This window comes from Otolemur garnettii, unplaced genomic scaffold, assembly GCF_000181295.1.
Source record: "Otolemur garnettii isolate 467f Iridium unplaced genomic scaffold, OtoGar3 scaffold00092, whole genome shotgun sequence".
Lineage (NCBI taxonomy): Eukaryota > Metazoa > Chordata > Mammalia > Primates > Galagidae > Otolemur > Otolemur garnettii.
In genome coordinates this window covers 210,851-222,693 of record NW_003852487.1, presented here as the reverse complement: position 1 = coordinate 222,693, position 11,843 = coordinate 210,851, and the positions used below count along the sequence as shown (strand labels likewise).

The 11,843-nt window shown below is 53.7% G+C and overlaps 1 protein-coding gene across 1 annotated transcript in view; it reads left to right on the top strand.

Annotated features, from left to right (window-relative positions):
- The window catches only part of GRID2IP (Grid2 interacting protein), a 35,257-nt gene that overhangs the window by 3,929 nt on the left and 19,485 nt on the right, over positions 1-11,843 (top strand). The window contains exons 2-4 of the mRNA XM_003795478.2: positions 1,407-1,561; positions 10,188-10,436; positions 10,631-10,716. Of these exons, the coding sequence (XP_003795526.1) occupies positions 1,407-1,561; positions 10,188-10,436; positions 10,631-10,716 (490 nt within the window). The remainder of the gene's footprint in view (positions 1-1,406; positions 1,562-10,187; positions 10,437-10,630; positions 10,717-11,843) is intronic.

Below are 11,843 nucleotides of genomic sequence, written 5' to 3'. Positions count from 1 at the left end.
TTGTTTTGGCGGGTCCGGGCTGAGGATTCAAACCCGCCACCTTAGGTGTACGTGGCTGGCGCCTTAGCCGGTTGAGCCATAGGTGCCGAGCCCTGAATGGGAACTCTTAAAGCCCCTTGTCCTCCCTAGTTTCACCTCTCTGGAAAGCCTTCCTTAATCCTCTTGTAGGGGAACCATCTAGAAAGCAGTTTAATACATAGTTCTAAAGTTCAGGAGCAAGCTCTGGGCCGAAGATCAAGATCTAGGAGTCACCATCTGGGGTTCTTGGCCAGAGCAGAGTCCTAGAGAGCTGCAAGTGTGTGTGCCGGGTGGACTATAGAAGTTAAGGGCAGTGGTATGGAAATAGCAAGCATAGACAGTTCCAGGCTAGAAAAAGGAAGAGAATGATCAGCTTGCAGGATCAAAGGACTCTGTGTATGTATGCATGTATGTATGTATTTATTTATAGCTTGGGAGAGACTTCAATATTTATATTGGCTGTAAGGAGGAAAGCAGTAGAGACACTGAAAACCAAGCACTTAATGGTCCTTGATTATGCATCTGTGATGCACAGGACAAATAAGGAGCCTGCTCTCTTACAACTAACACGCTGTGTGGAAAGAGGCAGCAAGCAAGTTAGCCCATATTGTCAGATATTTATATTGCTTCCATCATGTCACTGTTATAAATAATACAGAGGTGAACTTCCTCACTCATACATCATTGTGCATTTGTTTTGTCTTATTAGGACATGTCTAGGATAAATTCCTAGATATGAAATCACTGGTTTTAAGGGTCAGCTTTAGACATACTTAAGCTGCCTTTCAGGAATGGGGCGTGCCCATTTGCACGTTCATTTCCAATAGCCACACAGACTCCTCTGTATAGATGTGCAGCATCAGCTGGTTTGTACCCAAAAAAAGGAAAACAAAAGTTTGGAAGGAGAGCAGAAGGAGTCAAAATTTAGGACTAGGCTTGCATTCCAGGGTTGTTTTTTTTTTTTTAATGGAGCCAGAATGTTCTCTGTGGGATCTCTCAGTGTAGTGGAAGGGAGTATAGTATTATAATAATAGTAACTAGCAATTATTGAGTGCCTGGCAGAGTTTTAAGCTTTTGTATTAATTCCTTTGATTCTTACAATATTCATCAGAATGGCTGTCTGAGTTTGAATCCTGACCCCATTATCTTAGCCCTGTGACACCATCACCTCTATCCGTCTCACTTTTGTTAGACACAAAATGAAGATACTTACCATGCTCATCTTGTGAAGCAGCTATGAAGTTTGAAATGATGTCATATGGGCAAAGTGCTCAGTCTGTGCTCCCATGTCTCCCATCTTGTGGAAGTAAACTTTGAGAGGAAGGGAGAGATTCTCCAGGGTTCCACCCTGGATCCCTTTTGGTCATTCACTGGACCACTCCTGACAGGTGGATGAAATCTTGGGGGACCAGCTGACTGCCAAGGAGCAGGTATTTGCTGCATTGAAGCAGTTTGCAACTGAGCAGCGAGTGGATGACCTGGTGTGGGCTCTCACCCTGGCACTGCCCCGAGAGGCCTACTGGCCACTCTTGGACAACCTCAGGTACTGCAGTCTGGGGTCAAGATGGGAAGGCAGGGTGGATGTCACTCAGGGCTGTCTAGTTTCCTAGCAGCCCAGGTCAGAGATGGTGGCTCACTCTTGAGCTGGATGCCAACGTGCCGTTAGCCCCGGAACAAGGGTGACCCAGCGAGCCCACAGGGCATCCTTGGGAAGACAGCTTTTGGCTCTGCTGGAGGTCAGGGTACTGCCCTGTGAGTGATGAGACCTGGGACAGACCTCAGAGAGGCTCCACCCCCTGATCTAAAGTCATGACCTGCCCTGCTCCATCACAACCCCTAGAACATATCTCTAATAGAATACCAGATATGCCCAGTTCTTTCTTGAGACAGAGTAATGGCACAATGCAAGGGCAAGGAAAGAAGCCTAGGATTGTGCCATGTGGATCCCTGAAGCTCACCTCCCACCCTACAAATAGTGTGCATCCCCTGCCCTCTGATGTCTTTTGATGATGATTAAATATGTGTCAAGGGCCTCACCAGGCCCTAAAGGAACACTCTCTGGCTTAATCCCCACAGAATTATTATTAACCCCATTCCACAGAGACAAACTGAGGCTCAGAGAGGTTGAAAGGTTCGCCCAAGCCACACGGCAAATTAGTGGCAGTCACAGGACTGTGAACCCTGTCAGCAATGCACTTTCTGCTCTTCTGCTTTGCTTTGGACTCAACCTCTAAATTGACTAGGGGTGGGGGAGATTTCCTGGTAGAGTGACTCAATCTCCTGACCCCACCTCATCCTCTGAGGGCCGGTTTTGACCAGGCCCCCTCTGAGTCTGAGGGATGCTTTCCCTAGCTGGATCTCGCCCAGCTTTCTTTCCATCGCTCCAGCCTCCCGGGCCTGCCTGCCGCGGCTCCCCCATCTTCCCCTCCCCCTTCCCCGGGCTCAGCCCGCCCCCTCCCCTCGCTGCCATTCACCCCCGCTGCCTGCCCCTCCCTCTGGGCCTGGCCAATGTCAGAGACTGGGCTGGCCACCCTCCTCTCCCCCCGCCCCGCAAGCCCCGGTGCAGTGCCTCAGCTCTGCAGCAGAGCTTAAGAGACCACCGAAAGAGGCCACCATGAGCTGCCTGGGGTGAGTAAGGGCTGAGCCCCTTGCTTGGAAAATCCGGAGAGGGGGAAAAAAAAAAAAAGAAGAAGAAAGTTATTTCTAGAGCAGAATTTGCCACGGAGATACGCTAGCTCTGAGGGTTTTCTGGGGAGGTGATGGATGGGCAGCCCCTCGCCCGGTCCCTCTCCGCCTCGGCTGGACCAGGGGAGCGCCGGCTGCTGGCTGTCCCCCGAGAAGTTGACGCTCTTGTCTCCAGGATGCTGACAGCCGGACTCGGCTGGAGGCCACAGCGGTTCCCTTCATCTCCCTCGGTGCTGCCCGCTTCTGCTCCTGCCTCCTCTCCCCGCCAGTCTGCTCCTGTTCCTGCCTCCTAGGACAGCCCCCTCGCCCGCCTTTCCCGGCTGCAGTTCGTCCCCAGGCGACCACAGCCGCTGCAGCGGGTCAGGAAGGGCGGGGGAGGGGCACCGGGGGGGGGGCCCCCCCCCCCCCGCCCCTGGCGTGCTTGATTTAGAACCCGAGAAGCGGGAACCTTGGACACCTGGGGATGCTCGGTCCCCGCAGCATTCCTCAGAGCACTGCTGGGGAGGATCAAACCGCAGCCTATGTTATCAGAGCGTGTCAAGTGCGACAGGAAAATTGGGGAGGCTACCAGAGAAGGGGGTGGTGCCCAGCTGAGCTCTGTAGGGAAAGGGTTACCCTTTCCAGGAGGTTTTAGCCACCCTCCACCTCACCAGCACTTCCCCCTTCCCACTTCCTAACTGCTCCTCCCCAAGGGTGACCAGTCCCCAGTGGCCCCATGTGCTGGACTCTAGGTAAGGGGTGGCCATCCCTGTGCAGCACCTCCTGGAGAGAAACAGTATGAGGGAGTCACAGACACAGCTGTGGTTCCCAGAGTTGAGGGGCAGCTGAGGGCTAAATCAGCATGGAATAATCAGGGCAGGCTCCTGGGAGGAGGCAGCAGGTGACAGTGCTGCAGCTCAGACAATAACACCTATGGGATCTGGCAATATCTCCTGTGGAGGTGAGAGGACAGTCCCCAAGGGCAGTTCATCAGGGCCAGGTATCTAGCCAGAGGGTGAGAGCAGTGCTACACTGGCCCATGGGACCTAACCATGCCCAGCTGTGAGCCACCCAGCAGAGAGCCATTGTTCTGGCCCCTGGACCCCACATCAAGGAGAAAGAAAGTTTAACTGAAAGGTTGAATGGCCAAAGGATGAGAGTTGAACAATGTGTGTGTGTGTGTGCCTGTGCATGCATGCATGGGCATGCATGTGTGTTAAAGCTCCACACCAGAGCTAGAACCTACCCAAATCAGAGAGGGATGGCCTTACTGAGGAGTGGCCCCAGTGGCCAAAATAGAAGGCATGGGGAGAAGGGAGAAAGAGCAGTAAGACCGTGAAGCTGGGCCAAATAACCACTAGCTACATGTGGTTATTTAACATTAAATTTAATTAATACTTGATAAAATTTGAAGTTAATTCTCCCAGCCTCACTAGCCACATTTCAAGCACTTAATAGCCATATATGGCTATTGGCTACTGAATAGGACAGGGCAGATATAGAACAAATTTTTCATCCCAGGATCTCAGGTTATTCTCTAGAACAGCACTGCTGCTATGAAGGGTGAGATGGGTTAGTGGCTGCAAAGAATGCAAGAGGTCTTGTCTTCCTCTACAGAGGCAGCTAATCCTGTAACTCAGAGACTAATTCGGATCTGTCCCCAAAGGGATCCTAGTCTGATGAAGTGATAAAATGTCTTTCTAATTAGGACAGGCTAGGCAGTTTGGAAAGTGTGATGTGGCCAGGAGGGAACAGGAAAGCAGAGTCAGCTCTGTGGTCCCCTAATGTCTCAGAAAATACGGGAGGGTCAAGAGGCTCAGTGGGGGTGGTGGAAGCTGGGATTTAGAATCCCAACATACCTGGCTTGACCCGCAGGTCCATTCACTGACATTGCAACCTTGAGCAAGTTCATTGACCTCTATAGTTTGTAAAATGGAATTTTTATTTTTTTTTTTTAGAGACAGGGTCCTCCTGTGTTGCTCAGGCTGGTGTGCAGTGGCATGATCATAACTCATTGTAACCTCAAACTCCTGGACTCAAGCAGTTCTCCACCTCAACCTCCCAAAGTGCTAGTATTACAGGTGTGAGCCACTGCAGTTGGCCTAATTTTTAACCTTTTGTAGGGATGAGGTCTTGCTGTGTTGCCCAGGCTGGTCTCAAATTCCTGGGCTTAATCCATCCTCCCACTTCAGCTTCCCAAAGTGGTAGGATTACAGGGCATCAGCCACTATGCCCAGCACAGCTTAGTAATTTCTATGTGTTCCCAGCAGGGTTCTTGAGAGGAAACCATATAAATGAACTCTGCCAAATTTAAGTAGAAAAAAGATTAGTTGGGAATCTAGGGATAGGGTATGAGGAGGGACCCTCTGTTGCCCCATGCTAGAGTGCTGTGGCTGTCAGCCCAGCTTACAGCAATCTCAAACTCCTGGGCTCAACCAATCCTCCTGCCTCAGCCTTCCAAGTAGCTAGAACTACAGGCAACTGCTATAACACCCAGCTAGTTTTTCTATTTTAAGTCGAAACTGGGCTCACTCTTGCTCAGACTGGTCTCAAACTCCTGAGCTCAAGCGATCCTCCAGCCTCCCAAGAGTGCTAAGATTATAAGTGTGAACCACCACACCCGGCTCACCCTTTTCTGCTTTAGTGTCAAATGTCAAGGGCACCATAATACAGAGTTATTGGGAGAATTCTGAGACTACAGAGGCAGAAGTACCAGGCTTATAATATGTGCCAAATTAGACCTCAGGAAAGGTCTTTTTCCCAAGAGCAAGCTTCTCAAGTATGGCACTAATGATATTTTGGTCCTGATATTTCTCTGTTGCTGAGGCCTGTCCTATACCTTGTAGGATGTTTAGCAATACCCCTGACTTCTACCCCACTAGATGCCAATACCACACCCACCTCTCAGTTGTCATTTTGTGACAAACAAAATGTCTCCAGACACTGCCAAATATCCCCTAGGGAACAAGTCACCCCTGGTTGTTTACCCTAGAGGAATCTTTGGCAGTGCCCTCTCACTGAGACGGGCACTTCAGGGAAGTCCACCTGTTGTCTGTCCCCCTAGTGACCACGCTATGCTGCTGTGGATCACCTGGCCAATGGTACCAGCTGCTGGCCCCATCCACTGTCCCCCACTGTGCCTATGGAGATCTGGCCCTGAGCAGCATGTCTGGATTCGAGCTTGAGCTCTTGTTCCATGGTTGCACCTGTTCTGCCCTCAAAATGGTGAACAGTTTTCAAAGACTTTGGGCATGCCTGGTACTGGGTGCTGGGCCACTGCAACTGGTACAAAACAATCAGAAATAGCTCCATCACGGTGGGATGGTTGTGGCCCCGCAAATGTACTTCTTTCCCAGCCAGGACTTAGGACAAGGTGTGGCTTGAGTGGGCATTGGTTCTGGCTTCCTGTTGCTGCCAGGGAGAAATGCAGCCCTGAGAGGTTCTTGCTGGGGCCTGGAATGAGGGCTGAAGTGTGTTCGAGAGTGTGGTGCAGACAGAATACCAGAAACTCATGGCCAGATCTGCAGGGTCGTCCCTGTGACTGACTGCAGGCATCTCCTAACCAGATCCTAGAGATACTCCTCTAGGACAGAGGACAGGTCCTGGGGTTTCCTGCTTAAGTGGGTGGTGGCTGGTTCCGGTGGGGAAGAGAGGGCTTCATGCTGATGGGCTTTTCCCCAGGTTCTATCATTTGCTCCTTGGGTCTTGGATTCAGCCCCTCTTCAGGGGCAGTCAGGACTCTGAGAAATGGCAGTGCAGAACATGACACCCTGGGGCCTGCTAAGGCTGACTCCCAGGGAATAACAGACCCAGAGCCAGGGAGGAGCCCATTTTCTCATGTTCTGTCACCTCCTTCTCCTCCCCTTTAACTACTCCTCACCTCTTCTTTCTTGGTAGGGCAGGGCTGCCCATCTAAGGGAGGATCTCTAGTCAGCTCCTCCCCACTCACCTGGTAGTTGTCTCAGCCTGGACTCCCTTTTCAGTTCTACTCACTGACTAGGCCTCAGACACTCTGCTTCCCCTGTGATTTTAGGATCCATTAGCCCGTTGTCCCATCCCAACACCCCATCTAGATCCTCTCCTCTGGTGTACCAAAACCTCTGTAGTCCCTCCACTTATCTTTGGCTCCTTGAACCTTCCTCGGCTCCCCACTGCTCTCAGCTGCCGCCCATGACGTTGAAAGCCTTCCTCTCCAGCCCTTCTCCCCCAGAGTGTCCCCCTTAGGTAGGGAGGCTGCTTCTCGCCGGCGACTCCTGTTGAGCCCTGGAGGCTGGGGCAAAGGCCATCCCCTGCATAAAGACGTGCACGCTCTACAAAAGTCAATCGGAGCTCTCTCTGAACTGTTGGCTTAAGTCTCTACTGCAACTGGGTCTTGGGGACTCGCCACTGTGCGGGGGGATGGGGGTGTTCGGGGCGCCGAGGACAGGGGAGGACCCTGCGGAGGGAATAATGGAGGGATCCTAGGGAGAGGGAGCGTGGCGGCTTCGAAGGGCCCCCCGTTTCCCCCTTCTTCCCATCTCCTCACCTTCCAGCTAGGAGAAGAGTCCCAGGCGAGTCGGGGCGGGGAGGGGCGGGGCCACCGCGAGGGGGCGGGCGCGGGGCCCCTGGCTGGAACAGCTTTGGAGCGGCGCTCGCCGCGTAGAGGATCTGGGAGTTGCGGCGCTCTCGCTCTGCTGGTGGGCTTGGCCATTCTCTACCTTTCGGCACCTGCCACGTTGCGGTCCCCGGCTCCAGATGGGGAAGGACCAGGGCTTCTCTCGGCACTTTCGGTAGCTTCTCCTCCGCGCCCCGCCTCTCTCTGGGAACCGTGAGCCCTGGGCGCCGCTGACTGATCTTTCGCATGCCTGAAAGAGGGTGGGGCTGGAGCTTTGAGGGACTTTCAGTCCCTGGGTGGGCACCTCTGACCCTAGGCGGAGCCCAGGGGCTGGGTTGGGTGTAAATAAACTGGGCAGCACTAGGGTGGCAGGGTCTCCACTTTGGGCACTGGGAACCTGCACCTGGCCCTAAGGGTTACGGTCCAGACAAAGGGCTGGGATTGAAAAGCCCTCTTTCCTTCCTGTGACTGGGCTTGTTGATGGGACAGAGCAGAGGGCCAAGGGTGGAATCGGGCGTTCTGGTGAGAACCCAGTACATCCCATCCTGAGTTTGGAGGGTTGATTTCCTTACTGCCTGCATGGGGGCTGAGGCTACCCTCATGAACCGGGGCACCCTCACCCTTTCCCCACCAGTTCATTGGCTGATGATCAAGGGTGAAGTGGAGAAAGTGGGGCTTTGAGAGAGGACCCTAAGGGAGTTCCTGGTAGGAACCTGGAATTGGATTTAGACTTGAGCCTGGCAAAGAGAACTGATCATGAATGCAAGGTCATCGTGTGGTTCCTAGGAAGAGTCCTGTGGCCTCAGAGAGGCCTGTTGGCATAGAAAAGACATAGGAGTCCTGGGACAGCTATTGCTAGACTGTCAGAGAGGTAGTGATTGGTCACAGTAGTCAATGTGGCCCCACTGCGTCCGGCTCTGGGTCAGTCAATTCAGAGCAGACCCAGGGTTGGGAGCCCGGGCCAGAGCTGCATGGAAGGCCCTCAAGCCAGGAAGGGTATCTGGCTCACTAGGCAGCCTTGGACTCTGTCTCACCCCCAAGGATGCCAAGCAGAGAAAGGGCCACCTGACCTTTCTTGACCTATGCAGTTGGTGACTCAGCCTTGTTCCCACTGCAGAAGCAAGGGAACTTTTTTGGTTACTGCTGAAAATTAGCTGTGATGGTCACCTGACCCTGCCCAGAATGGGCTTGGGCTGAGTGTAATGGGCTAATGCCTTCCAGAGCCTCTGGCTGGAACCTGAAATGTGAGGTGGACAGTTTCAATTTTGTCATCCTTCCTTGGCCTGGGCATGAGGCCTGAGTTCTGGGAGGATGTGGGGAATATATAGGCCAGGCAGATGGAGGCATCGGCTCCAGAGACCTTGAGTAACTATTTGGGGAATGAGGCTGAAACTCAAGGTTTTCGGGAATCTATACGGGGTGGGGGGGCAGAAACAGGCTCCTGGGAGTGTTGAGCAGGCCATTCTTTCTGGCTTCCTGGTCACCTGGAACATCCAGACCTGGAACAGAGCTTACTTGGGGGCAGGGCAAATGCACCCTCCTCCTGAAAGACCCACACCTCTTCCCTCCCACCAGGTGACTTAATTTGCCTATCTGGCCTCATTAATTCTATCCACGGAGACCAGGGAAACTGTGTGGGGACTGCTGGGTGACCAGTGGGACTTGTATTTCAGCTCACTGCAAGGCCACTGCCTCTTTCCTTCCTCTCCATTATGCCCTTGGCACTGGCTCCTGGTACAAAGAACAGGGAAAGGAGCTTTGGGATGCAGTGAGGGAGGCTTTCACAACCAGACCTTCAAGGGCCCTCTTCAAAGGTCCTTCCATAGTGTTGAGGTTCCCAGAACCTCAGAAGATTGGGTTCCCATTCTGCCTGTGCCTCGGGCCAGCTGAGTAAACCTGGAAAGTTATGAAACCTCTCTGTGCCTCAGAATCCTCTGCCATGGACCAGGGAGTCCACCAGGAAGTTAACTGCCACCTTTACTTAAAGAGGTGGTCAAGCTGCTGGTGGCCCCCTTGTTTACAGAGTCCTTCCCAGGTGCTGAACCCCACTATGGCTCACTCCTGAGCTACAGACCCAGCAAAGAGCTTCCAGTCTTGCAAGGGAGACCCATGGGTACCAACCAAGGAATCATCCCAGGGTGTAGACCCCACATAGGGGACCTTGCCTCCCCAGCCTCTCATTTCCAGGGTAACTCCTTTGAAAGCAGGAATTACAGCCCCGTCAGCTTTGAACCCCTGTGCCTGGCTAGCACAGAGAACACGGGCTCACTAAATACACATAGGATTAAATTGAAGGGAGGCCAGTGCTGGGTGTGGAAGGGTGAGCCCAGTTTAGCTAAAGGAGCAAAGAGCGTACCAAGCAGGAGTACTGCTTGGGCAAAAGCTTGGAGGTGGTCCTGGCCAAATATCTGAGTAGGGAGGCAGCTGTAGATGGGGCTGGTCAAAGAAGCCAGTAGGAAGATTGAATGTGTGATAAGAGCTTGAGGGAAGTCAGATCCTGGGCTCATGGGCTCCAGTTTTCTCTGAATCACCTGGAAACAAACTGGGGAGAGGGGAGTTACTGGGATCCCTGGCTCAGGCTTGACCTAGAGGGTGCAGAGGGAGTAGAGGAGAGGCTAGAGATGAAGGACAAAGACTGGAGGAGAAAGAGGTTCATGGACTGCCTTTGGTGGAACAAAGGCCCTCAAAAGGCCAGAGTCATGGGAGACAGACCCAACGTGATATTTCCGAGGTGGAGTGAGCCGGGAGCTACTCATGTGGCCCGATGTGGCTGTGGGCACAAGTCCTGGCACCAAGGAGGTGGGTGACACCTGCTGCCGATACACCTAACTCTGCAGCAGAAGGCTGGGAGAGCCGGGGTAGGCGCCCACGAGGAGTCGCCTTGGCCCGACCATGTCATCCTCACTGGTAGGATCTTCATCCCGAAGAAGCACCGAGCGCGCTTCGACGAGGTGGTGTCGCAGGGGCTGCTGGGCAAACTGTGCCGCGCGCGGCGGGCTCAGGGCGCGCAAAGACTGCGCCGGAGCCGAAGCGAGGAGCGGCCCGAGCGCCTCCTGGTGTCCACGCGCGCTAGCGCCCCGCCGCGCCGCCCGGACGAGCCGCCCCGGCGCAAGGCCGCCTCGCTGGTGGGCGGCCGCGCAGGCCCAGGGGGCGTGCGAAGGTACGCTGGACGCTAGGGCGTGGGCTGCAGACACCTCCCTGTCCCTGGGCTTGGGGGTGGAGACGTGAGCAGAGGGCACCTGGGGGTTGGCAGGAGAGGTTAAGAGGAGTAGGACGCTGGATATCTTCATGCCCTGTGCTCCAGGGCCCCCTCTCTGCAGGGCAGGTCATGCCCAACTCTTTTTCTTTCCCCAGGACTGTCCGAGTCTACAAGGGCAACAAGAGCTTCGGCTTCACCCTTCGTGGCCACGGGCCTGTCTGGATCGAGTCTGTCCTGCCTGGTGAGGGGTGGGCAGGTTGCCCCATGAGTCAGGAAGGCCCAAGATGGGATGGAGGAGCCTGTTGTAGCTCCTTAGAGTTAGAATGTAGGCTATTGCTCAGCCATGTCCCCAATCCCTGACACCAACCTTGTGTAGCCTGTGCTGTGGATCTAAGTCATGCATCTACTAAGTTTTTAAGTACAGCGGTTTCTGCCTGAGTCAGGGCACTGCCCTCCAAGTTCTTCACCCAGACCTTTCCTTTTTCCACAGGGAGGGCTGCCTTTTTCCACAGGCACTGTCCAGGACAGTAGGGAGCCAGGACTGAGCCTGACTAGGCCATGCCCCAAACAACATTCCCTGTGTGGAGTGCCCACTGTGAACTGGGCACTTGCTGAGCAGGCCAGATTCAGAGAGGTAGCAGGGATTCAGGGCCTCTGCCCCCTATTCAACCTTTCCCTGAACCAGGATGCTCCTCCCACCCAGCCTGCCTCTTCCTGCTTCTAAAATACTGGCATCTTGAAGAAGGTAGAGACTCCCCAGTGCAAAAATCCTTTCTTCCTACCCAACCAATGTGGGTGGGCAGTGCCACTTATTTTCATTGTGGAAGATCTCTGTAGGGCAGAAACATCTCCTAGCCCTGAACGGAGCTCTCCCTCCCTGCAGCCACCCCACCAGGCTGGGTCACCTGCTTGGTCCTGTATCTACCCTCTCCCAGCACCTGAGCATGGTGGCATGATGCTCCTGGTTGCATGTCCCTGTTGATCTGCTGTCCTTTCCATACTCTGCATCTCACATCTCTAGTGGATGGATTTGTGAGATGGGCATTTTCTAATCCCTGGGAAAGTGTCTCAGTGCATTTGCATAATTGTTCCAGCCTTCAGACCTAGTCATAATAATAACTGCCATGTTCTGGTTCTTGTTGGATTAGGGCATCACTGAGTTGTTGGCACAGTATTGTAAAGAAAAGGCAGGCTGGCGGGTTCGAACCCAGCCTGGGCCAGCTAGCTAAACAACAATAACTACTGCAACAAAAAATAGCTGGGCGTTGTGTTGGGCGCCTGTAGTCCCAGCTACTTGGAAGGCTGAGGCAACAGAATGGCTTAAGCCCAGGAGTTTGAGGTTGCTGTGAGCTATGACATTACAGCACT